The sequence below is a fragment of the Diceros bicornis genome, chromosome 4, assembly GCF_020826845.1.
Source record: "Diceros bicornis minor isolate mBicDic1 chromosome 4, mDicBic1.mat.cur, whole genome shotgun sequence".
Lineage (NCBI taxonomy): Eukaryota > Metazoa > Chordata > Mammalia > Perissodactyla > Rhinocerotidae > Diceros > Diceros bicornis.
Genome location: NC_080743.1, coordinates 37,500,661 through 37,526,694, shown reverse-complemented (window position 1 = coordinate 37,526,694; position 26,034 = coordinate 37,500,661). Strand labels below are relative to the sequence as shown.

Genomic DNA, 26,034 nt, shown 5'->3' with positions numbered 1-26,034 from the left:
ATTAGAATATAATTTCATTAATTATAGGATAAAACAATCTAGGATTTCTTTTAACTTTTACTAGCATAATGAAAATGCATTTTAAAATAGTCATATAAATGGATAAACTCAGTATGAACTCTAGCATAATTTGATAAAGTTTTTTAAACCTCTGCTAAGTTTACCTAAAAACTTGTTCCCTTCAAATGCTTTCTTATGGGGCTGTCCTGGTGGCATAGTGGTTAAGTTCACGTGCTCCCCTGAGATGGCCTGGGGTTCGCCAGGCACAGACCTACACAATGCTCATCAAGCCATGCTGTGGCAGCGTCCCACATACAAAACAGAGGAAGATTGTCACCGATGCTAGCTCAGGGGCAATCTTCCTCACCAAAAACAAAACAAAAAAAAAGCTTTCTTATCATTCTTACTTTCTATTACCTCCAGTGGACTGAGGGATATTTACACATAGTGATACTGTTAGGTGTATTATAACCTATTTATCAAATTAAATGAGCCAATATTTCTAGTGTCTGCTTATTACAAGGCTTTGGACATAGTCAGATATTACCTCAGTTGTAAATAAACAAAACTACTCTTTTTGAGGTGCTCTTTTTTATTCTGTTATGAAGACAACACTTGTGAGGTATAAATAAAAACAAACGTGTTAACTCAGTCTGTATTAGTTTTCTAGGGCCGCCATAACAAAATACCACAGACTGAGTGTCTTAAACAACAGAAATTTATTTTTCACAGTTCTGAACGCTAGTAGTCTGAGATCCCGATGTCAGCAGAGTTGATTTCTTCTGAGGCCTTTCATCTTGGCTTGTAGATGGCTGTCTTCTCCCTGTGCCTTTACATGGTATTCCCTTTGTTTTGTCTGTGTCCTAATCTCCTCTTCTTATAAGGAGACCAGTCACATTGGAATAGGACCCACTGTAATGACTTCATTTAACCTTAACTATCTCTTTATAGGTCCTATCTCCAAATGCAGTCCCATTCTGAGGTTAGGACTTAAAAACATATGAATTTGGGGGGGACACAATTGAGCCCGTAACATTAAGTCTAGGCAAGTTCATTTCATCCTTCATTATCAATTAAAAAATGGATAAGTTGCTACAGAAAGAAGTATGGACTGTCAGATTAAAGGGAAATTTTCTGCTGATTCTTATAACTTGGTTTGGCTTCAGTGATCAAGCTGATAGTCTTCAGGTAGAGGAAGGACACTATTCAAAAGTAAATGAAGGCAACTTTTTTAAAAGAAAAACTAAACTTATTCTGGAATCAATCATTAATTATCATTCAACTTCACAGACTTCAGAAGTTGATCCCCAGCTTTTCCTTTTATTATGTTTTTTAACTGAGTGAATGGTTTTGCCTTCCTATCATCGCTCACTTCAGAAACTAGTCAACTTCCATTCCACTCTAATGCGCTTTCCTCCATCTCTCCTTGCCATTCCCATCCCACTCCAGCATCAGCATCCAGTCAGTCTCCAAATCTTGCAGATAGTTTTTTCTAATATCTCAACTCTGTGTATCCTTTACTCTATTCCTGCTACTACTGACTTAGTTTGGTTTCTCAACACTTAACTGCAGTGGATTCCTAACTGATTCTCATGATTCCAAACTGGCTGCTTCAAAATCATTCTCCCCTATGTTGTCATAGTGATTTTGTTAAAATACGACATTGATCAGTTTACTCCATTGTTCAAAGTCGTTGAATGACACTCCATAACTTTTAGAATTGAGTTCACACCGAATGCTTTTCTTTTCTTTTTTTTTTTTTTTGTGAGGAAGATCAGCCCTGAGCTAACATCCGTGCTAATCCTCCTCTTTTTGCTGAGGAAGACCGGCTCTGAGCTAACATCCATTGCCTAATCCTCCTCCTTTTTTTCCCCCAAAGCCCCCCAGTAGATAGTTGTACATCACAGTTGCAATCCTTCTAGTTGCTGTATGTGGAACAGGGCCTCAGCATGGCTGGAGAAGCGGTGCTTCGGTGCACGCCCGGGATCCAAACCCTGGCTGCCAGTAGCGTAGCGTGCGCACTTAACCGCCAAGCCACGGGGCTGGCCCCCGAATGCTTTTCTTAAATTGGTTTCTCCCTTTTATCTCTTTCTACTCTCAACCCTCACTATGCATTATCACCATACAGGGCCTTCCCTCCAACTGTGATACTCTATACGTACTTCTCTGACTTTGTCATACAGTTTCATGCCTCCAAAGTTTTAAGATCCTTTTTCTGTTTAATGCTATTTCCCTCTGCATCTCCTTCATCAAGCTAGCTCCTGTTTGCTCATAACATATCATCAAGATTTTTCCAAGAAGCGTTTCATAAAAGCGTTCCTTCCCGTTGAGATACCCACATGTTGCAAGATAATGGAGACAAGAATGTGCTATGGGAGATTTGGAGGCTACGAGATTTTATAAAATCCAACTGCAGCTGTCTGATTTATGCTAGTATTAGGGGAAATGACATTTCTAATTCTACAAACTTCTGAAATTCAGTGAGATACATAGTCAATAGATACTTGGAGTCTTCTTTTCCAGATATTACCAAAAGTTAATTATTCTCTTAGAATATAAGTAACACCCAAGTTTTAATATTAAACTTTTAAATATTCCAAGATTCAGAGTGGAATTAAAAGCCTTATAGGATTGTACAGTTACTAGTTGCTGGACTGATATTCAAGAGAGACTATTTATAAATAAACTTTAAAAATAAACTGTTTATTTGAACAGTTAGAGTTGAACACTGATCCACCCTCTGCATTCACTGTTTTGGTTGTATCTGAATTTCTTCTGCCATTCTTGTGATTTTATTATGTCCCAAACACATATTGCATTCACAGGTCACAGTATTCAATCACATGGACTTGAACACGACAGCTGATCAGAGCCTGGTTTTCCATCGCTCATTCTCAGGAATCAGCTGCTGCTGTACAATTCAGTGAGTTGGGAACTGACTTCAACCAAGCACTGGTGGGCTTCACACAAGATAAGGAGTTGAACCTGAAAATTCAGACACTTAACCTTGACATATTGACATATGGCCTTAAAACAGTAGACCAATTTCTTACACCATGCTTTTTCAGTAAGGTGATTTCTTACACATGCAAAAAATTCTCAATGTGTATTAACTTGTGTATTTCATAGAACATTATGTAAATACATTCATAGCACAGAAAATAGAAATAGCTAGACTTTATAGAGAGTTACTATATATGTATATACAAACAAAAATAAAAAACAAACCAAACAAAATTGTTAGAATTTGTGCATTATTTTAGTTTTGAAAGGTAGATGTGTTATTACTTGTATAATTGGTCTTGATAAAAAAGTGGCAGGATCCTTTTGCAATGCATGTGACTTTCAGAAGAACCTCCTCTTTATAGATAGATTCTATTCTCTCTTCCTCCTCTAGACTCATCCTGTCTATAGGCAGATACTACAGTACAGAGCTAGTTGACACAGCTGTCAATAGCAAGGTAATTGCATCAACTCCAATCTTGGTTTTGTAGATTTTTAGAGGAGGAGGATGTCTTTTTCACACCTTGTATGCTACAGATGCCAGTTTTACTTGATGACTTCACTCTTTTCCAGCTGTGAAAATTTTTGTGATTACCGAATCTAAATATTTACAGTTCATTCAACCTGTAACGATGCTTTTGTTTATCTACAGACTGTCTCACAACATGTCATATGATTAACGTAAAACACTGTAAAATCCCTTCTGGGGAAAATAGTATTGTAGGTTTTTAACTGAATTTTTCTAGTTTCTTTCTAGTAGTATATTTTATGGCTGTATATTAAACACCTGTAATAAGAATTTATAGTGGAAAGGTTGGCAGAATTCCATTTAATGAAGTCGAGTGCCTTAACTAGAATAGTAGGTACTTAGGAAAACAGTATTCTTCTCAAAAAAAATATTTAAAAATACCATATGCGTACAAGGAAGGCAACTTTTTTGTGTTTCTGCAACAGTTTCACTTGGTTCATTATATTCCCTACAAGTTAGATATAGAATTCTAGAATTTGTAGTTCTGGAGAGGACCTTAGATGTCATCTCTAAATGCAATCATTTTATAAATGATGAATTAGGGTAAGTGGTTTTCATAATTCCAAGTGGTTAATGGCAAAGTTGGGGGAAAATTCAAGAATCAGGGTTTCTAATTGAAACCCTCAATGATACCAGTATTCAAGATGTATTCAATGATGCCTCATTTTTTTTTAACAGCAGAATGAAGAATTGTAGATTCAAATTTCTTTTTGTTATTTGTTATTATTCATTTATAATAATTCAGTTGTGGCTACTTAGTATTCTAAATTGATCAGTTAATGTTTGAGAGATGCTATCAATAAATTTTAAGAACTTATGTTCATTTGCTGTGAGCATATTTAAAATCAATAGGCTTAAGAGAAATATTAGAGACTCTCCTATCTATTTACAAAAAAGAATCTTGAAAAATCTCAGAAACAATCTAATTTGATTGGTTAATTGTATTGCCTGATGACATATGAAAATAAATAATTTTGAGGCTGAAAACACTAATAATGGTGACTAATATAAACCATATAGATTTTTGATGGATATTTGCTGATTCTGCTTCATTTCATGTTTTACCAGGAAATAAAGTTGGTGTTCCCTTCTTTGGGTGTTACCTGAACATATTAACATGTTACGTGTACTTAATACTTTTGAATGAATGATCAAGTGAAATGAGTAAATCACTGGAAGAAATATAGCAAAATCTGATAGTGGAGAAATTTCTGAATTCAACAAAATCTATCTCAAGGATGACTAAACATTGTGATATTTTATGTCAGTGAAATTTTCATTGGTGGATATATGTTTTTGACATTTTAATTTTGGTCATTTTTCTATTGATAATGAGACATTCTAGATGAAGATCTTTAGTAGGTAGTTGGCAATGTTCATTTAAATGTTAGGATATTGAGCAGACAAGGGACAGAGAAGAACACTAAAGAAAAATTTTGGAAATGAGATGTCTATAAAGGGTGCTGAAAATCTTCGATATACTCTTGGGGATCTAGGATGCCTGTGTGCATGTCCAGGAAAGATGTGAGGAGACCCTAATATCTCACAGATGCCTGACCTTGAGGCTCTGCACAGCAAGAAATGAGGGCTAAAGCAGAGTAGTAAATTGTCAGAATATTGAGGGAATGCTCACACACAAATATACACACAAAGCCTCTTGGCAAATTGAGAGATACTTATTGGTTCAAGATATTTAAGTAAATCTCTGTTCCAACATTTGCTGACCACTATCCTAACTGAGCAGAGACCTCAACAGCCACAGGTGACAAAGAAGGCTGACTTACAGAATTACTTCAAGAAGGTCACTAAACAAACAAGCAAGCAGCAACAACAACAACTACAAACAAAAAGAACAACAGGCCTTGAGAGGAGAATCTGATTTCCAGAGTCAAAATTTAAAATGTTCAACTTTCAACAAAAAATTATGAGACAGGAAAAGAATCAGGAAATTATATCCTATACCAGGGAAAAACATTCTATAGGAACAATTCTTGAAGTACAGACATTGGACTTTCCAAAGACTTTAAATCAGCAATCATGAATATGTTAAAAAAAACTAAAGGAAAAGAAACCATGACTTAAGAACTAAATGAAAGTATAAGAATGATGTCATCAAATAAAGAATAGAAATAAAGATAGAATTTATTAAAAAAAAAAGTAGAAGTTCTAGAGTTGAAAATCAATTGAGATTACTCAGTATGAAGAAAAGAAAGAAGAAACTTGAGACCTATGGGACACCATCAAGCATAACAACACGGGCATAATAGGAGTTCTGGAAAGAGTGAAAAGAAAGGGGTAGAAAGTATATTCAAAAAAATAGTTATCAAAAACTTCCTAAATTTGATGAAACATACTAATCTGCACATCTAAGAATCTCAAGAAACTCCAAGTTGGATAAAATTGTAGAAATTCATACCCAATGTATTATAATCAAACATACAAAAGACAAAGAAAGAATCTTCAAAGCAGCGAGAGTAAAGTGACTCATGACGTAAAAGAAATTCTCATTAAAATTAACAGCTGATGTCTCATCAGATACCAGGAAGGGCAGCAAACAGTGAGGTGTCATATTCAAAGTTCAAAAGAAAAAGACTATCAACCAAACATTCTATATCCAGCAAATCTAGTCTTCAAAAAAACAAAGGAGAAAATAAGACATTCATAGGTAAACAAAAACAAATAATTTCTGATAAGCAGAGCTGCCTTACCAGAAATAATAAAAGAAGTCCTTTAGATTGAAATGAAAGGACACTAGACAGTAATTCAGATCCAATAACACTGGTAAAATTACCTGCAGAAGTAAATGTAAAAGACAATATAAATATATATATATTTGGTTGATAGCATTTCCTTCTCTTGCTGTTGTAAAATACAATTGCATAAAGCAAAATTTATAAAACTGTGTTGTTGGCTTATATTGTATAAAGATAAATTGTATAACAATAATATTACAAAGCAGGAGGGAGAGAATAGAGCTATATAGGAACAAACTTTTGTATAATACTGATATTATGTTGATATTAATCTGAAAAGTGTTGTTATAAATTAAGGTGATAATTGTAATCCCCAGAGTAATCACTAAAAAAAAAGCCTCTAAAAATATAGTAAAAGAAATAAGAGAATTAAAATTGTTCACTGGTAAATATCTATTCAACACAAAAGAAGACAACAATAGAGAAATACTGTAACAGAAAGGCGTAACACATATAGAAAACCAATAGCAAAACAACTACAAGGGGAGACAATTTCAAATCTCCAGTAACTGATGAATACATAAACAAAATGTTGTATGTCCATACAGTGGATTATTATTTCAAAAGAGGAATGAAGTATTGATACATGTTACAATGTGGGTGAATTTTGAAAACATGATAAACAAAAGACGCTTGTCACAAAAGGCCTCATGTTGTATCATTCCCTTTATACACAACGTCCAGTGGTTACCAAGGGCCAGGGGAAGGGAGAGAGAGTGAGTGACTGTCAATGGTTACGATGTTTCTTTTTGGAGTGATGAAATTTTCTGAAATTAGATAGTGGTGATGGTTGGACAAGTCTGTGAATGAACTAAAAAATGCTGAATTGTACACCTTGAAAGAATAAATTCTATATGTAAATTATATCTCAATAAAGCTGTTATTCTTTTGAAGGAGAAAGTAGGAATTGAAATATGGATTTATGATCCATAAGAATAAATGGTAATCTTAAGGGTGAGACTATAAAGTGCTTTTTAGACAGAAGAAAGAACAATGCAAATAAAAATAATTACTACACCACAGGTAGTAACCACAGTATTTAATAAAGGATTGCTTACTGGAATTAAATAATTTATACTCTTTTCTTGGCACCTTTCACAATACTTTCTTATATCTTTTCCAAGTTATGAATTTTATTCTCCATTTTATTGCAGTTTTAAATCTTAACCACTAGATCACATTCTCCAAAGAGGGGAGCTTACACCAAACTTATGTTTCCACCTCCACTGGTACTATGTTCAATACTTTGTGTATAATACTTTCTCAGTCAACACTTGTTGATGAATAAATGAATATTGTAGTATAAAAGTACTGTGAATTCCTTCTTAGCACTCAATGTTAGACACATTTTAAATTTAATGTCTATATTTTCATCAAGCCCTAAATAACTCCTGTTAATAAGATGTAGAGAGAACTGGAATAACTTAGAAATTATTCAAAATGGAATCAAGAGTTCTTCTGTGAATCAGACTCAGGTGCTCAAACTTATAGGGACTTGATTCACCAAGTCAAATGGATATTAACTCAGACATTCTTCTGGGCCTGCGTATCATACTGAATCAATATGGTCATGACTCATACATTTATATCAAACTAGTTTTGTGATGAATTAAACCCATGTGAAAATATTCAGATTGCTTCAAGAGGAGAATATTTTGATTTTTCTCTTGTTCATACAGTTTCCAGAATCTCTTGAAATTAAAACTCTTCAGATTACCCTATTATTATTTCTAATGTTTATTTTTTATTAAAATTATATAGATTTCTAAATAAGTGAGTTTTAATGTATGCTTAGATGCTCCATTTTTTTCTTAGTAAAAATATACCAAACTCATGCTTTTTTATTTATAATTGGGATTTTTCTGGTCTCTGCATTTCTCCTTCATCTTTGTAAGCAGAAATTTCTTTTGATATTGATTCCTCTAACAGAAAACAATAGTTAGATCTATATTTCATTTAAAAATTCTCATATAAATTTGCCTACAATAATAATTCAGTTTAATTTAATTGAACATTAGAAATACATTGCTGTCTCCATATATTTATAGTTTTTAAATTTTAGTTACTCTTTTTATCAGCTTATTACTCACATTTCATTTGTCTTATTCCATACAGAATAAACTGTGAATGCAGTAAAATCAAGTTTTAACAAATGGATGCATATAGTATAGATTCTCTGAACCACAAAATAACAGAATAACAGCTTGATATTAAGAGCTGATTTGTGAAACAGGTGTGAGTTTCTCAATCCTATAAGACTTTTTTTAATATTGAAATGTAAGTGATTTTTCTTTTTCAGATGTTTAAAAATAAACTACACATTGTCGTGGGTGAATCTTGCTCTAGATATATGTGTATTCAAATATGCTGACTACGTCCATGTTTGTTTCTTGGCAGGGGGACATCCAGCAGTTGTTGATCGTAGGTGACCCAAAAGCAGCATACGACTACTGTGAGCATTACAGTCCAGACTGTGATTCCTCGGTGCCCAAGGCCGCTCAGGCTCAGGAACCTCAGATCGAGGAGGTGAGGACTTTAAGATCAGGGCAGGTGTTCTTGTTTCAATGGTACAGACATAGTCTTGCAGTTTTACACTTATCTTTATTTATTCAATTTTAATGAAATTATACTTTGTGTTTAATAGTGTTTTAATATTTCCAGGAAGTGACTTGAAGAAGAGTTTGGGTGTTTGCTTTCCTCTTTTTAAATATTTTGTTACTTAAATTTCTTAAAAATAGAGATACCTTATTTGTATACTGTGTATATGAGCATATTTCATATTTGGAAAAGTGAGAAGAAGATAATTTCTAGAAGCTTTATTTCTGCCCCTAACATTGAAATAATTAACACAGCCTCAAGATAAGGGTGACATAGCTTCTGGTGTACTTGCCATTTCCCCCAGCTTTTGACAATTCATGCAGGTGAGAAAATGACATTAGAGCTATCTAAAGTTTTCAGGCTGTGTTGAACATTTACAGGGAATTTTTTTCTACTTCTTATAGGTCTATTCTGCATTGATATATACATTTTCTTTTTCTTGTACAAAATGTGATATAAAGAGCAATGATATAAAAAGCAATATGAATGGCTTACAGTAACTAAAACTATTCATATACTTTGATTAATATATTTTGTCACTTTATTTGAAATTCATGTGTGAAACCATTCTTCCATTTTTTTGCAAGAAAATTCACCACAGAGAAATTAGACTCTATTCTCTTTCAGACCAAAAATACGTACATCTAAGTTAGCATAGCCATAGCAATTTGTCAGATTTGAATACCTCAAAGAACAAAAAATATAGCACAGTGTACTCTTTATCCAGATTTTTAGGTAAAATCCTTTGATGTGGATTTTCTGGGAAATCAAAAAGCAAGCAAACTGGAAGGAACTTAGTTTTTAGTTGGCAGCAAAATTACATTTTTAGATTTATTTCCTCAAGCTGAAGAGTGTTAAATTTGAGAAGGCAGGGTGGAAGTTTGCAAACATCAAGACCGTCCTTATGTTTGAAAATCAATCAAATTCTTCTTACCTTCTAAATATACTATTAGGTGCTGCCCTTTGAGTTTTACTATTTAGAACAGGTTAGGGTCTTATTTTTTAAATTTTAATTTATTGTTATTTCTGCATGTGAATTCAATTTGAATTTTACCATTTAAATGTTTGAAATATATTTTTTGACATTACTTTTCTTTTTAAGGTATGATACTGAATTCTGTTGCACTGATCTTTTCCATGACTTAATATTAATGTTTTTTTTAAAACAGGGTAAAGTCTTAAGAAGCTGACAGGAAAGCAAATATGAGAGAGAAAACAGAAATTACTTGGATATTTGTGTTTGCTTGTTTCACAATTCTCAAGTGCTTCATTCTTTTTATTCCCTCATGATTTATTAAAACAGTTTTCTGTGAATTCTAAGAGATAGGTAAAATGCTCATCAGGTTTAGCACTTTAATATCTTATAAATTATGTGATGATTCAATATTAAAATTTATAACATTTTGTATACATGTTCAAGATTGATGAGATTTATTTTGCTCCTGCTTTAAGAAAGATGAGTCTTGTTCTTTTTAGCAACAGATATGGCTCTGATTTTTGGAAAAATGAAAGTATGCTTTCTTAAAATATCACCTTGAGGTGTTTTATTGCCTTCTTTTAATGCTATTATGTCAGGTAAGCTGAGTTACTTTAAAGCAAAATAATAATTTTTATCTATTTTTATCTTAAGTTTATTTAAAAGTAAACTTGCCCTTTTATACTTGAGTTGTTGATATATATATTTAACATTTGTTTGAGAAGTCAAACTTGTTTTTGCTAGAAGCATTTGATGAGGAAAACAACATACTACTATAATAAAAACTGCGCAGAAATCTGGTTGGGTGATGCAATAAGAGATAACATTTCTTACTAGTTTCTGTGTTGAATGTGTCACAATGAAAAGTTTTTTTGAAGAATCAGCTCTCACTTTTTTTCCCAATTCTAAATTACATTGATCCTTCAGTAATGAGATAACCATTCTATACTAGTATGAGAAAAACTGATTAACCAAATTAGTAAACAGTTCTTAAGTTAATTTTGAACTATAGCCATTGATACGTTATTATATTACAAATATGTACTTTAATCATTGATCTACAGGTGTTCTACCTATACAAAATAGGAACACAGAGTTATTTGCCAGTGAATTAAGAACATAAAATGCAATATAGAGCATCAACCCTACATGTTGTACTTTATATTGCTTAATTTTCCATTAATAAATTTGTGATATTGCATGTTTTTTATTCTAATTTGGATTAATAAATATGTCGATTTCTTCTGTAAATTAACTTGTGTGCTCTTGCTCTCTCCAACTTGTAATTTTGTCTAGTTCATATCCTATAAATAATATATTCTAATTCATTCTTAAGATTCAATTTTTTATGTGTTTGGCACAACATTGCATCATCATCATAGAGTGAAACACGTATTGTGAATAGATTTAAATATAGTAATGATATCAAACTTTAATTCTACTTGAACCTACACAATACCACTTATATAAAAGAGTGACAAATATTAAAATTATGATGGTTTGAGGATTTTCTCATCAAGTTAAATTATTCTCCTATTTTAAAAGAAATTAGATGTTAAATCTCTATATAGTTCTTTTTTAATATATTATGCAGACTATAATTCTTTATATATGGTAGGCAATTGACATTCTTTTTTATAAGGAATGAAAAAGGAAAATGAAGCAAAAGAAAGACAACATTTTATAAAGAAATTTAGAAAACAATTGACTTCCTCAAATTTATTACTTTAATCTTCTTTGCACTTAATATCTATCATATATTCTGGTTCTAGTAGATGCACAGATATTTAGTGATGCCACTATTTTTCTAACAAATAAGAACAGATTTTTTGACAATTCTAGAATTACATACTATATAATTCTAGAAAAAGACTCTCTGTCCTCACATACCATACTATATATATGGATGTAGCTAGCATAATCAAATACCCATATTCAAATATATACATATATATACATACATATATACGCGCGCACACACACACACACTGTGAGTAGCCTCACATAGCTAGGCTACTCACAGATGAAAGCTGAAATCATTTTATTACTGCACATCTTTTTGCATATATTCACCTGATTGATTACAACTAGTTCTTTCTTCTTTACCTGCCCTTAAGTCACCTAAAATTCCATAGTAAGAAGGGAGAATCATCTCCAAAACTAGGTTGTAAAGCTTTGTATAGACCAGCAAAGCCTTAAGTATACTCAATACCACCAAAAGGAGGGTGTTGTTTAGATAAAGACATAAGGAGAACAGAAGCAGTGATTCTTTTCATGGCTCTAAGAAAAAGATGTGCTTTAATGCCTAAGGTGAGCATGCTATTTCCTCCATTATTCCACAACCACAGCTAGTCTGGTTGGTCTCTATTTGGAAAGAGTTTAAAGGAGATTATGGTGGTTAGAAGAGAAGAAAAAAGGTTACAAGAAAAAAACATGATATAAAGTTAATAAAGTTAATTAGCTACTTTGAGATATGTATCTTCATTTAAGACATATTTAAATATTCCATTTTTAAAATCAGCCCTTTATGTCTTTATTTATTGGCATATGTTTTTACAATTCATTATAGATGCACATGATTCTGAAAAATCTGCTTAATTTTAAAACTCTAAAGCATAGAATAGACTGGCAAATTTTTTTTTATGTTTTACTTCAAGCTGGCAGCTAGTAATTATATAAATCTAATATTTCTTATTCCAACATGGGTGACCATAACTACAGAAAAATTATTCATTAGACAGTATTCAGTCTCCATTAATGTCTTTTTAATACATATCTAAATTCAGTATTTAATTGCTTTATTTACTTAATGATGTTATTAATAATGCTTACATTAACTTTCCTAGAAATTGTTCGCATTGCATCTTGCTCACAGAGGCATGAAGAAACAAAAATTTTCAAAGTGTTATATACATGCATTTTTCTATTATACTAAATTCTACACAAATCCTAATTAAAATAAAGTTTTGTTGAAGGGTTTCAATTGCATATTCATGCATAATGAAGCTATTACTGGATAGATAAAACTATGAATCTGTTTCAACTAATTTAATCAAATTGGAGTTTTGACAATCATAAAGAACACTAAAGCCATATCTAGGTTTATATTTCAATGTGAGCTTCAGCTAAACCATCAAGAAAATTTCACTTTAGCGAGGGTATTTCATTAAGGGCCAGTTGTACAGTATTGCCAGGGGATCAGTTTTGGACATGTCTCATTATATGTTTTTGAGAAATTTGCACTCATTTGCATTGCTGTAGCTAATATAGCTTATTAGAAGGCACAGTGATCACAATTCTCTAAAAGACATGTGGTCAACAGTTATTTTTCTGGTAGATTAACAGGGATTTTCTGGCAATAAATATCGAGAGATCTGGTTGGGATGTGATTGGAATTTTACTGAACGTAATACTTAGGGAATTCCAGATGGGTTGCCTTTAGCATTTACATATATAAATATAACATGTATATCTTAGAGTTTTAGCTTGTTGAGTTTTCTGCTTAATATTTTATGCTATATATGACCTTTGTGTATTTACAGTTATTTTTATTAAAACCAATGATTAATATATGTTTCACAATATCTATATTCTTGTTTAAAAATTAAAATTTTGATAGAAATATTTGGCTTTGAAGATGAACACATTATTTTCCTCATCATTCAATAGGTATGACTAACTTGCATGGCTCTCTATTAAGAAACATACTTCTGTCCAAGTAAATTCTTTTAATACAGAAAAATCTAGTATAAAATACTATTTTCCAGTTTGAGTTCAGTTTAAGTAGTTTAAGATAGCTAAGCAGTATGCTCTTTTTCGATAGAGAAAAAAAGCAGTATTTTTAAAAATTGAAATAATGTATTAATTATAAACAGATCTAATTTTGAATCATTTAATGCCTTACAATTACTCTGTGCTTATTTTGATCTGAAGTAAGTCTATGGCAAATTGGAGATTTCTAAATAAATTTTAGATTTTATTTTTTCCTTGATTCCAGTATTCCGAATAGAATATAGACTCATTTCATGTTCCTTGCATTCCCTCCCCCCCATCTCACAATAGAAATGAAAATTCTTTCATACTTGGGAAGACTGTTTTCCATATTTTTATTTTTTATTTTTGTTTTTTGCTGAGGAAGATTCGCCCTGAGCTAACATCTGTTGCCAATCTTCCTCTGTTTCTCGTATGTGGGTGGCCACCACAGCATGGCTGCTGACAAGTGGTATAGGTCCATACCCAGGATCCGAACCCAGGAACCCAGGCTGCTGAAGCAGAGCACGCGAGCTTAACCTCCATATTTTTATTTTTAAACACATAGTTTAATGAAAAGAAAGTACCCATTGAAATTACTGTAAAATTCTTATAGAGGAGGCTTGCATAGCAATTTTTACAAGTCAAAATTGCATGAATATTTAATAACTATGTCCAAATACATAATTGCTATGTTCCAATTAATATTCAATTAAAGGTTGAATTAATATTCAAAACTTTTAGTTTCTTCACAATCTTAACCACTATTCTGCTCTTAGAAAACCTGCTTTGTCATGCCTATGTTATTATACTCCATATAAGACAGTATAATACTTCTTGTAATATAAAATAACATTTAAGTAACAGTATTTCCTTGTCTCTTAACCTTTACTCTAAGTAAAAGTTAAGAAGATGATTCCCACTTTGTTGATAGTATTTTCTGCAACTAACAAAATTGCCTGATATTTTTTCCTTTGCAACATAGTATGCACCTGAGGATATAATGGAATATGACTATGAGTATGGGGAAGCAGACTATAAAGAGGCTGAAAGTCTAACAGAGACACCCACTGTAACTGAGGAGACAATAGCACAAACCGAGGTAATAACAAAGTAGCCCCTTTGTGTATGGTGTCCTGCTGTTTGTCATCCTGTGGTTCCTTATGTCCACTGCTCCTCAAACTTATCATAAACCTTTCATTCATCTGATTTCTGTGAACCAATAACTGTGATTTTTATTTGACAGTAGCTGTCCTGAGGAATGATGCTCATTTTGCGTTGCTTATCCTTCCTTTCATCCATGCTCTTTTTTTCCCTTTCCCCTTTATTTATGTTTTCCATTCCATCTTTCACCACATTTTACAGAAAAAGAAATCCACTTTCAAAAAGAAGACGAGGACAGTGGCCACTAACTCAAAGGAAAAGTCCAAAAAGTTTACACCCCCTAAATCTGAAAAATTTGCATCCAAGAAGAAGAAAAGTTATCAAGCAGCAGCAAAAGCCAAACTAGGGGTAAAGGTAGCAAAGAAAAAGCAATCAAGATCTCTCCTAGATAAGCTGGAAGATCTCTGATGATGAGTCATTGTCCTAACCCAACTAGATAAATACTCATTTGGCTAATATGATAACCCAATTAAATCATGATTTCCATAGACCTGGAATTACGTTACATTTTTACTAATTGCTTTCTTTTGAATTTATCGTTAGGCAAATATTGTTGATGATTTTCAAGACTACAACTATGGAACAGTGGAAAGTTACCAGACAGAAGCTCCCAGGCGTGTATCTGGACCAAATGAGGTAATAGTCATAGACAGTATTAAACCACCATCCAACACTTTAAAATGTGGAATATATCTTGATAAACCTCACTCTGGAAGAATCTATAATCTCTGGGAAGTTTGATGTTTTTGTTCTTTTACTGAGGTAAGAGAAACAATAACAGTGGTTCACTACTACTAAAAACAATTCATTTGAAATCAATGTCAATTCAGGTTTTGCATGACTCTTCGCTTCATGCAGATGCTAAATTGATCAAACTGAATTGGCTGCTATCGTTTTCTTGATTGCTCCTGGGACTGAGCGAACTTCTCAACATGTTGTGGCAAAGGGTATTCACAACATGAGCCTCCTGTGAGGAGGAAAATCTTCTAAAGTGAAAATTGTATCATCAAATGATACAATTACAATTTATTTCATCTGACCTATAATTATGCATTTTTATGATAGCAAGCTTTCTGGTAAAATGTAGTCTTAGCGAGTTTTAATAGCTATTTACATTTTCAAACTTGTTAGGAGTGTGATGTTAATTATGCTTAAGATAATATATCTTAACCTTTCTATTCTTTTCTATGAAAGTGTTTAAGCGCATATAGGTACAAATCAAACAGTTTTCCTGAATTTCACATGATGCATACCTTCTGATCATAAAAACATGAATACGTAGTTCAGTTTAACTGTTAAATACCTGGCATATCTGGTATGAAGAATACCTGAGTAATCTAGTTATTAGAAAACGTATATAACGTGTCCAGTGAGGCAAATAAACTTGGTGGTGCAGTGCATGCAGACACATAATTTAGAATAATAACATTTTAGGGTGAGAACAGATTTTATGTTTCATCTAGTTCAAATTGATCATTTTCCAAAAATGGATATCTTGATTCAAGATGTTTATTTATCTACCTAAATTCATCCAGATTTTTGGTTCAGAGCTATGAACACAGCAATATTCTGATTCTGAATAATATACGTTCCCTATAGATAGTATATCCTCTTTGTCTAAGAATCTAAAAACATTATGATTATTGAATATTTTATTTTAGTTAATTTTTAAATTAATCATTTAGCCACATTTTTCATTCACATGATTTTGTGTAATACTACTTATTTCAATATTACTCATTCATCTAGATTCACTGTCATAGAAAGCAAGCTACTTAGAAATGAAATTCACAAGGTAGCAAGATAAATTGTTTAATTTGAAGCTCATCAAAATCACAGTATGGCCAAAGAATTGCATAATAAATATGATTCAGATTTACAGTATTAATAGGGAATACTTATGAGAGATAGAAAATTATGCTAGGTTTATTTTTCTATATCTCTGAGGAAGTATTATTGATATAACTTTTAAGTGCATATTTATTCTCTACTTTTTATTAGATTGTATGGTAATATATTCTATTTCATTGTTTTAAATTTTGAGGATTATAACTTAAATTTTATTTGCTTTCAAGAACTCTTTGGTGAAATAATACTTCCCTGTATACTAGATACTCTGTGTAAACATTTCAATGATAAATATTAATATTGGCATTAATATTTTATTTGGGGGCTTGAGAGTCAAACTTACATGGCTTTTCTGGTAGCAACTGTATTTCATAATGATATTCTGTGAGATTTGAAAATTAAGCAAGGCTTTAACAATATGCATCTTTTATTATTTAAATCTTAAACTCTAAAGTCGGTATCAAATTGACTAACAAGTTTTTTTCAATGGAACAAGCAAATACACATGTTGACTCTGTGTGAATATTTGCAGTTTATTGGGAAAAGTGCTTTGAAAGCAATATTTCTTTGTGCATACCACTGTACAAAAATATTTCTTTCAATGATACTGAAAGGCTTTCTTTCCAGGCCTTCAGACTTGCTTGAGTAGCACTCAAATCTCTTCCCGTCACTTGCCATCAAACTGTAATTGCAAATGCTTACCTTGCTTTACTAACAGTAAACTTCATGTTCTCCAATTCCTTGCAACTTAAATTAATAGCCAAATCCAGTTGAAGAAGTATTTACTGAAGAATATCTAACTGGAGAGGATTATGATTCCCAGAGGAAAAATTCCGAGGATACACTATATGAAAATAAAGGAATAGACGGCAGGGATTCTGATCTTCTGGTAGATGGAGATTTAGGCGAATATGATTTTTATGAATATAAAGAATATGAAGATAAACCAACAAGCCCCACTAATGAAGAATTTGGTCCAGGTGTTCCAGCAGAAACTGATATCACAGAAACGAGCGTAAGTCAGTATTACGCTTTGTGTCACTGTATATCTTATTTTTTGAAGTATTTTCATGTTCATCTTGATATCTTTTCAGGTTTAAAATACAGGTTGTGTTCTTATATAAATTATGAGTACTTATCACTCCTAGGACACCTTGATAGATTCTTCCTCATGGGAATCTTCAGCGGTTATATCTCCGGCCACACTATTGGAGTCTTCATTTGAAAGTATAATCTTGAATAAAATTATATCCAAATTTTCTTGTCATTGATAAGATTAAAATATAGTCATTATTATCCTGGGTAGTAAGTGTAGTTTCTGATTTTTAGACTACTTTATTAAATTTAATTTGATGACTTTTTGCTTAATGCCTTGGAATAATAATGGAAGTCTATAGGTGTCTTTATCTTTCCATAATAAGTCTTTGAGAAGCAATTATCCAATCTCGTTCAAGATTCAGTATTAATGTTCATTATGCTTTCCTTTTTGTATTTTCAATACTTAAACCTTTAATGAGTTTCTATTTTAAAAAACATATATTTTAATGGGTTGTTTTAAATGCACTTAGGTGATTTTTCATTAAAAAATATACCTAAGTGGCCTTATTTACTTAAAGACAGGCTGTTTGAATTTTTCACTCAACAGATAAATGGCCATGGTGCCTATGGAGAAAAAGGACAGAAAGGAGAACCAGCAGTGGTTGAACCTGTGAGTACTGGTGTGAATACATTATAAAGGCTGGTACAATTATTTAGTTTATATTATAAGCCATCAGCACCTTAAATTATTATGCATGTTCATGTATTACCATTGAAAATTCTTTTGTCCAAATGTTTATACTTTGCCATAAATAAGTGAGTTAGTAAGGTCATTTCTGTCAAATGGAATTTCAGTAAACCAAAAAAGATACAGATACAGAATTTTGGAATTTGAAAGTAGCTGAAATTTGTCTAGTCTAATTCTCTCATTTTACAACTAAGAAATTTGAAGTTTTAAGTAACTGTCCTGAGGTTCAAATGTTTGGTGGTTGAGATATAACCAGACTTTATCTCTTCTAATTTCCAATCCAGTGATTTTTCCTTCAATTTCTATGACTTGACATTATTAGAAATGCATTTTTGACATGCTTATTTGTCTCATATCCAAATAATATCATGTAATAATATGAAAATATGCTTTTTTAAAATTCACTTCCTTTTTGTCCACCACGTAAACGCTCCAATTGATTCCAAAAGTGATTTTTAAAATTTACATTTATGTTATTACTACTCAAGATATTGTAAGAAGCAAATTCTTACTGGAAAGCAGTTTTACTTTTGTTCTTCCTAATCAGCAACTTAGAAAAACTATTGTATTAGAATTAAAGGTAGTATGTTTAACGATTTGCCTCAAGGTCATGAAAATCATTTCAGAAATTGCAAGGACATAAAAATTTAAAAAAAAGAAAGATGGGGGGAGGGTAAAGATTAAAAAGATAAGTCTATAAGGACACTGTTGACCATCTACTCCACTACCATAAAATCTGAGGAAGCGTGCCACGTGCTCATCAAAGGCTTTAAAAATATTTTTTCAGAATGAATTTGCCCTGGCTGTGAAAATTTACAACCAACTTTTTAAATGACAAAACAATTTTCAGCAGTACAAAGTGCAGTGGAATCATCAACATTTTAGAACTGAGTTCTTATCCTGAAATAGTACTCTTTTCTCTTGTCTATTTAAGACCTTATCTCCTATTTATCCCCAATTCTTTTGCCTGGACTTTTCTTCCCTTTCCCTGAATTAAAGTGCCTACGTGCCACCTACTTCCATTCTTTCATTCATGCAGCAAATTTTTGTTAAGTTCTTGCTTTGTGCCAGGCATTATTCTGGGAGTTAGGGAAAACCTGGTCAAATGTCTTGTTTTGCTCTTCTTGGGAGCAATTAGCATATTCTCCTTGTAATATTACTTACCCGAACATTTATCTCCTTTCTAATTAGTTCACGGATTCTCTGAGGACAGGGACTATGTCTTCTATCTTTGTATTTCCTCCCTTACCCATGCAAAAATGTTTGTAATTGGTTTTATGTAGTAGGAACAGAGAATTCACTTTTTAAAATCCAATGATGTGCTGCTTTCTTAGAGCTACTTAAATAAGAGGTTAGGGATGCATTTCCCTACTAATGATTCTCCACCTTTTTTTTCATATAGGGAATGCTTATTGAAGGACCACCAGGACCAGCAGGACCTGCGGTATGTAAATGTTTTAAAATAATTTCTGCCTTGATTTTTTATTATAATCAGATATAAGATTTCTATTAAACTATTGAATTTATATATTTTAGACTAATTTGAGTATTGAATTATAGAGGCAAACATTTGTCTAAAGAACCTGGTGGCCTGGAATTGCTTTTTGATTTGGCTATCCAAATAATATTATTTTGGAACCATTGGAATTAAATTTTGTTTGAAATATTTTTTTTTTTTTTTTTTGTGAGATCAGCCCTGTACTAACATCTGCTGATCCTCCTCTTTTTTTTGCCGAGGAAGACTGGCCCTGGTCTAACATCCGTGCCCATCTTCCTCTACTTTATATGGGATGCCGCCACAGCATGGCTTGCCAAGCAGTGCGTTGGTGCGCACCCGGGATCCGAACCTGCAAACCCCGGGCCACCGCAGCGGAGCGTGCTCACTTAACCGCGTGCGTCACCAGGCCGGCCCCTGTTTTAAATATTTTTGTCACTTGGATATCTCCACATTGTCTAACCGCATTTTCAACTTTCTACCTAAAAGATACGAAAGTAAGAAAAAGCCATTCTTATTTTTACTACAGAGGTATAGATATATCTGATGAATGAAGTTGAGAATTCTAAGTAAACTTGAGCTGCCTTATCTGTGCTTCTGAATGTAGTGATTACCTATCAGCTTCCATTGTTGTCTCCTAGTAAGGCTGATGTCACTCAGTGTGTCTTTATTTTCAGGTTGTTGCACTGATCTGATTTTGTTAGAAATCTTCTGTCTTTTGTGGAATTAATTAAATTCTTGTCATCTGAGATAAATATGTGATACTGATGCCATTAAATACTTTTACCCATAAAAGAAAATGTAAAAACGCCTCCAAGCTAAATGGTTTCTACACTTCAACTTTGCTATCACATTTTTGAGATCTAATTGCATGAGTATACCATTTCTTTAGTGAACTGGAACAAACTTCTACCTCAGGAACTTTACATTGGCATGGTCTCCTTTCCTGTTTTTCCTTGGAATGTCTACCCCCAACCTGAGAGCAGCTTCATAGAGGAATAGTTGAGCTAGCTATAAAGTGATCCCTATATATTATCTTTTCATAGGAAGATAAATAAGGCAATTGTTTGGGAGACAAGTGTGTATTTATGAAATAAACATAAATGAGATCTTCCTTGATTTTAGTAGGATGAGTTTGCCTGAATACTAATGAGATTAGGACTCTGACTCAGATCATGGTTTATTTCTCTGCAGGGTCTTATGGGTCCTCCAGGTCTACAAGGCCCCACTGGACCCCCTGGTGACCCTGGCGATAGGGTAAGTGAAGGGACACCTCATAGCAAAAGAATGTAACATAGATTAAAGGAATTAAAATATATTCTACAAGTTTATGTTATTCTTCTCACTGGGGGGAAGTCTGTGAATTCAACATTGTGCAACATTTTGGTTAACTTTTCCAGCTATAATTTTAAAAGTGAGGGTAAAGAATGTGCATTTATCTATGTTATAATTAGTAAAAAAAAATTTTATTTTCAATCAATTCCCATGTGATATGGAACTTATTACATTAGATTCAGCTCTTCAATTTGAATTCCAGACATATTTTTTGCAGGAAATCCCATGGGTATTTAGTTGGATCCTAATAGAATGATTTAATAAGGCTGAATTTTAATTTGAAGATCAAGTCCTAGGTCACATGGTAAAATAGACAATTTGTGTTAAATCTCTCCCAACTCTTCTTCTGAAATCCCTTTTCTTTTTTTCTCCATCCTTGAGTAGCCAATAACTATATGCATTATTAAAATCATGTAAAACTATTGCAATAAAACATAACCCTTTCTAGGTGTAATTATTAAAAGGAGATTAACCAAGGAAAAGAAGACAAATGCAAATTAGATAATATAGATTTGTGTTATTAAAAGTTGTTCTATTTCTAATAATAAATTTGATTCTTTTATTTATTTATTAATTGTGATGATTTCATTTACTTTCCTAGGGTCCCCCAGGACGTCCTGGCTTACCAGGGGCTGATGGTCTGCCTGGTCCTCCTGGTACCATGTTAATGTTACCAGTATGTTTTGTTTGTTCGTTTGTTTGTTTATAAAGATGACTTTATGTTGAACTATATTACAGAGCAATCAACTAAAAACTATTGCATGGGGTAGAGATATTTGAAATCAAATATCCTGGAGATTATGGAAAATTTTACTAAACAAAATTCTGATAAATATCAATCTCTGCGTTAGAACTAAGATCTCATTATTTGATTACACTTTTAGCAACAAAGCTTAGAGGTTTTCTTAATATTTCTAATCATGTGCTTTTTCCTGAGTCATATGATTAATGTGCATTTCATGTGTTAATTTAACATAATATCAATTTACTATTTACCACCATACAATCTATTGTTGATACTTTTTAAAGAAGATATATCTATAGAGTTATTATTCATTGCTGAAAACTTATTTGCTTTACCATACAATTCCTTTTTAAAACTAGTTGTCTTAGTTCTCTGGTAAAAAAAAAAAAAAAATTGATTTATCCCTTTAAGTGTAATAAACAAAGTTTCAAGTAATAATTACATGAGTGAGAAATTGATTCATGCTATATTTTGAGTTAAAATTAAAATGGAGATTTAGAATTTTATAGAGGGATTTTAGGGAAGGTCAGTTTTCTAGTATAACTACTTAAAAACAGGTAAGCAAAATGAATATATCTCCAAGATATTTTCTCTGTATTCACAGAGATTCCAAAAGTTTTGCTCAGCAAAATAGCAATTGATCTACAACCACAGCTGCACTCAGTACACTTGGAATTTTTACAAATGAATGAATAGAATGGGTAACATTTGTGCAGATAAAAAATGCATGATGGTTTATTCAGGAGTTTTCAGAGATTATAGAGTTTAAAATTGAAAGGAGTCCTAGTCTCTTCTACAAATGGTAAAACGTGGTCTAGAGAACTTCTAGAACCCATAATGGGCAGAAGGAGAATTAAAAAAAAAATCTAGGTACCATGGTTTGTGATAGAATTACCATGGACTTTTGTAAAATCCCATCATTTTAAGTAAGTGGTTTTTATCTAGTAATTAAAGCACCTATTTGACAAAGGCTAATTTTAAGTTTCTTTATGTTAAATCTCTTCTTAGTTTCGTTACGGTGGCGACGGTTCCAAAGGACCAACCGTCTCTGCTCAGGAAGCTCAGGCTCAGGCCATTCTTCAGCAGGCTCGGGTAAGAAAGGATAAACATATATTCTCATAATCTGATTCTATGTCAAATGATGTGTGTGTGTGGGTGTGTGGGGGTGTGTGTGTGTATGCGTATGGAAGATGGTACTATTATGAAAAAATACTTCTGAGTAGTATATTGAATTTAGATGGAAAAAATGTTAAGGTTATATCTATTTTTTCAGTAGGAATATTTTCTTTAACTGAATATTGCAGTTAAATAGCTGATCCTTGCAGGATTGCCATGTATAATTCTAGCAATAACACACAAATCATAACAAATTTTCGATGATTTTTTTGAAAAGTATTGATGAGTTTATACCTAGCGCTCTCTATCTTTCACATCCAGTTTTCCCTACGAAGGCATAAGTCCATGATGAATGAATACAAATAAGAGAATAAAGTCAAAATAAAATTTTTCCTCCTAATCTTCTAGATTATTTAGGATATCCAGAGTAATCCAGATAATTAAGGCATTCTTGTATAGGAAAGAAAACTTCAAATATGTATTCTAAGCTCTAATCATTATAATCTATAATATTTTTACCAAATCCATTCAGTTTATAATCCTTTGTCAACTGAAAGCTTCCATTGTTTGTATACTTATAAAGCATATATTTACTTTTTAAATTAGCTTCATTGCAATTAAAATGTACACAAGGAAGTTTTTAAAAATGGACCAGGAAAGAGTTGAGAGTCATATACTACTTTTATTCATAGTATAGATTTTTTTGTTCTTTTTTTTTTTTTTTTTTTAAGGAGAAAGGAAATTAAGGGCTTATGGTTGGTATGGCTATGGTTACCCCTTTCTAAGCAATATAAATCATTTCTGCAGTAATGTTTTATTTATCATCATGAATTTATGAGTGTATAAAATATCTGAAAACATAAATTAATTTTGTAATTTAATGTCAATAGTATTTGTTTTTATATTTCCTGAGACTATTCATCTGAAAAGATGCCATTATTTGGTTATATCATGTATAAAGATAATGAAATATTTAAATATTTGTTTATTAGACTTGAGCATAATATAAGTTTAAAAATATTTAAAATAATTTACTATTGATTCCTACAATTTATCTTATACTTTGTATTATTTTTCACAAATTCCTCATTTTACTAGTCCACTTAACTTACTTGGAAATAGGTAGCAAGCATTATAATTCCAATTTTTCAGATATTTAATCTCAAGGATTAAGAAGTGTATTGTCAAAAATCTCATGGTGAGTCAGTAGTGAAACTTTGGAGATCCTATTGTTTTCATCTCATGCACTTTTCTAATATGATTTTACACATTATTTCTATTACAGTATTATTTTTGATATCTGTTTTTATAATCTACATATTCATCTTTTGGAATCGCTAATATTCAAAAATGGCACACCACACTAATTTAACATCTGTCAGATATTTATCCTTTGTACTCTACTTGTTCCAGCTTTTCAAGTATGCTAATTTCACATTTCTAATATCCAATGTAACAATAGTGCATGTAATCAATCTATCATGCCTATGATTATACAAAATAAATGTATTTTTCTATATAGCATTAAATTTGAGATTTGTTAAAAGAAGTATAATATCATAACACTTGCTGATCAATTTTGCTTTTTGCTTTCTGGCTTTAATTTTCATAGTTTTTCCTAAAATATTGCTAGAAAATTTTTATTTACAATGCCTCAAATTGTTCACTTCTAAAAGTATTTTCAATGAGAATTGCACCTACATATTTAAGAGAAGTCTATACATTATTCTGAAGTACACTTCAAAGTAGAAAATTTTCAGGTATTAGATTTCTTATTCTAAAATCTATTTTAACTTTTATCATTGAATAAATTATCATAATATATGGTACAAGATTATATATGAGTTACAACAATTTGAAAAATGTGTGATACTTTTTTAGGTCATTTGTCATTCTAGAACTTACAATTCTTCAGTAATAGGGCACCCTTTCTAGCATGTAGCTATTATACTTGTGCTGATCATCTGTTACTTAAGAGTGGCTTGCACAAATGAATGTTGTGGAATATTGTGGTTTAATATGCTCATCCAGAAGAGCATTCCTGAGTTTGATATATTTTATTTTCTAGATTGCTCTGAGAGGTCCACCTGGCCCAATGGGTCTAACTGGAAGACCGGGTCCTGTGGTAGGTAATCCACTGAGAGAATATATGTTTAAATTTTCATGTTAGTAGTTCCCTGTGCAACTTCAGCCAGGCATTGTTCATATCTCCGGCTGGTGAAAATAGGCTACAAATACCTACTTATGCTTGATTTTGTTTCCATTAAAAAAATCTATTTCAACTCAGTCCCTGGTAAATTTTAATTGAAAATGTTTCAATGAAAAGTTCTCAAATCCAATAAATACAGTGAAAAATGTAATTGCGTCATATATCCAACTATTAATTTCTCAAACTATAAATATAATTTTTTTATAATAGAGTTGCTAAAATTCAATTTTATATTAAATTCTTGAGATTTAATTTTCTGTTAAACAAAATTTTTATTAAAAAAGAAAAAATATTTAATGTCAGTGAAAATTATTCCATGATCTTAGATCAAGCAGGATACTTGGCTTAAACTTCAGATTGCCTTCAGTATTTCATGAAGTGCTTCAGATAGTAGAGAAATTATTTTGTTTTTTAGAAACTTGGAAAATAACAGTGTTTTTTATTTTTCCTTACAAGCTTGCTAAGAAGCTAATGTATTCCAACAGCTTTAAAAAATATCTTCAAATGTTTTGAAACTTAGCAAATATAAAGTAGTATAGTGATTCACAAAATATACAAAGATTCTTTTCACATTATACATTTTTCTAAAGAAAAGAAAACACTTTAGGATTCCAATCTGGGTTCTCCTTGATTTTAGAAATAAAATAATAATAATAATAATAATAGAAATAATTTCTATTTTGTGTTTGTTTTTAAATATAAAAAGCAATTTATATTGTGCTTTAAT

General features: G+C 31.8%; 1 protein-coding gene across 1 annotated transcript in view; it reads left to right on the top strand.

Annotated features, from left to right (window-relative positions):
* COL11A1 (collagen type XI alpha 1 chain) overlaps window positions 1-26,034 on the top strand; it is a 206,523-nt gene that overhangs the window by 60,774 nt on the left and 119,715 nt on the right. The window contains exons 5-14 of the mRNA XM_058538650.1: window positions 8,683-8,811; window positions 14,595-14,711; window positions 15,317-15,409; window positions 17,382-17,636; window positions 18,267-18,329; window positions 19,810-19,851; window positions 21,097-21,159; window positions 21,839-21,913; window positions 22,991-23,074; window positions 25,167-25,223. Coding sequence (XP_058394633.1) covers window positions 8,683-8,811; window positions 14,595-14,711; window positions 15,317-15,409; window positions 17,382-17,636; window positions 18,267-18,329; window positions 19,810-19,851; window positions 21,097-21,159; window positions 21,839-21,913; window positions 22,991-23,074; window positions 25,167-25,223 — 978 coding nt within the window. The remainder of the gene's footprint in view (window positions 1-8,682; window positions 8,812-14,594; window positions 14,712-15,316; window positions 15,410-17,381; window positions 17,637-18,266; window positions 18,330-19,809; window positions 19,852-21,096; window positions 21,160-21,838; window positions 21,914-22,990; window positions 23,075-25,166; window positions 25,224-26,034) is intronic.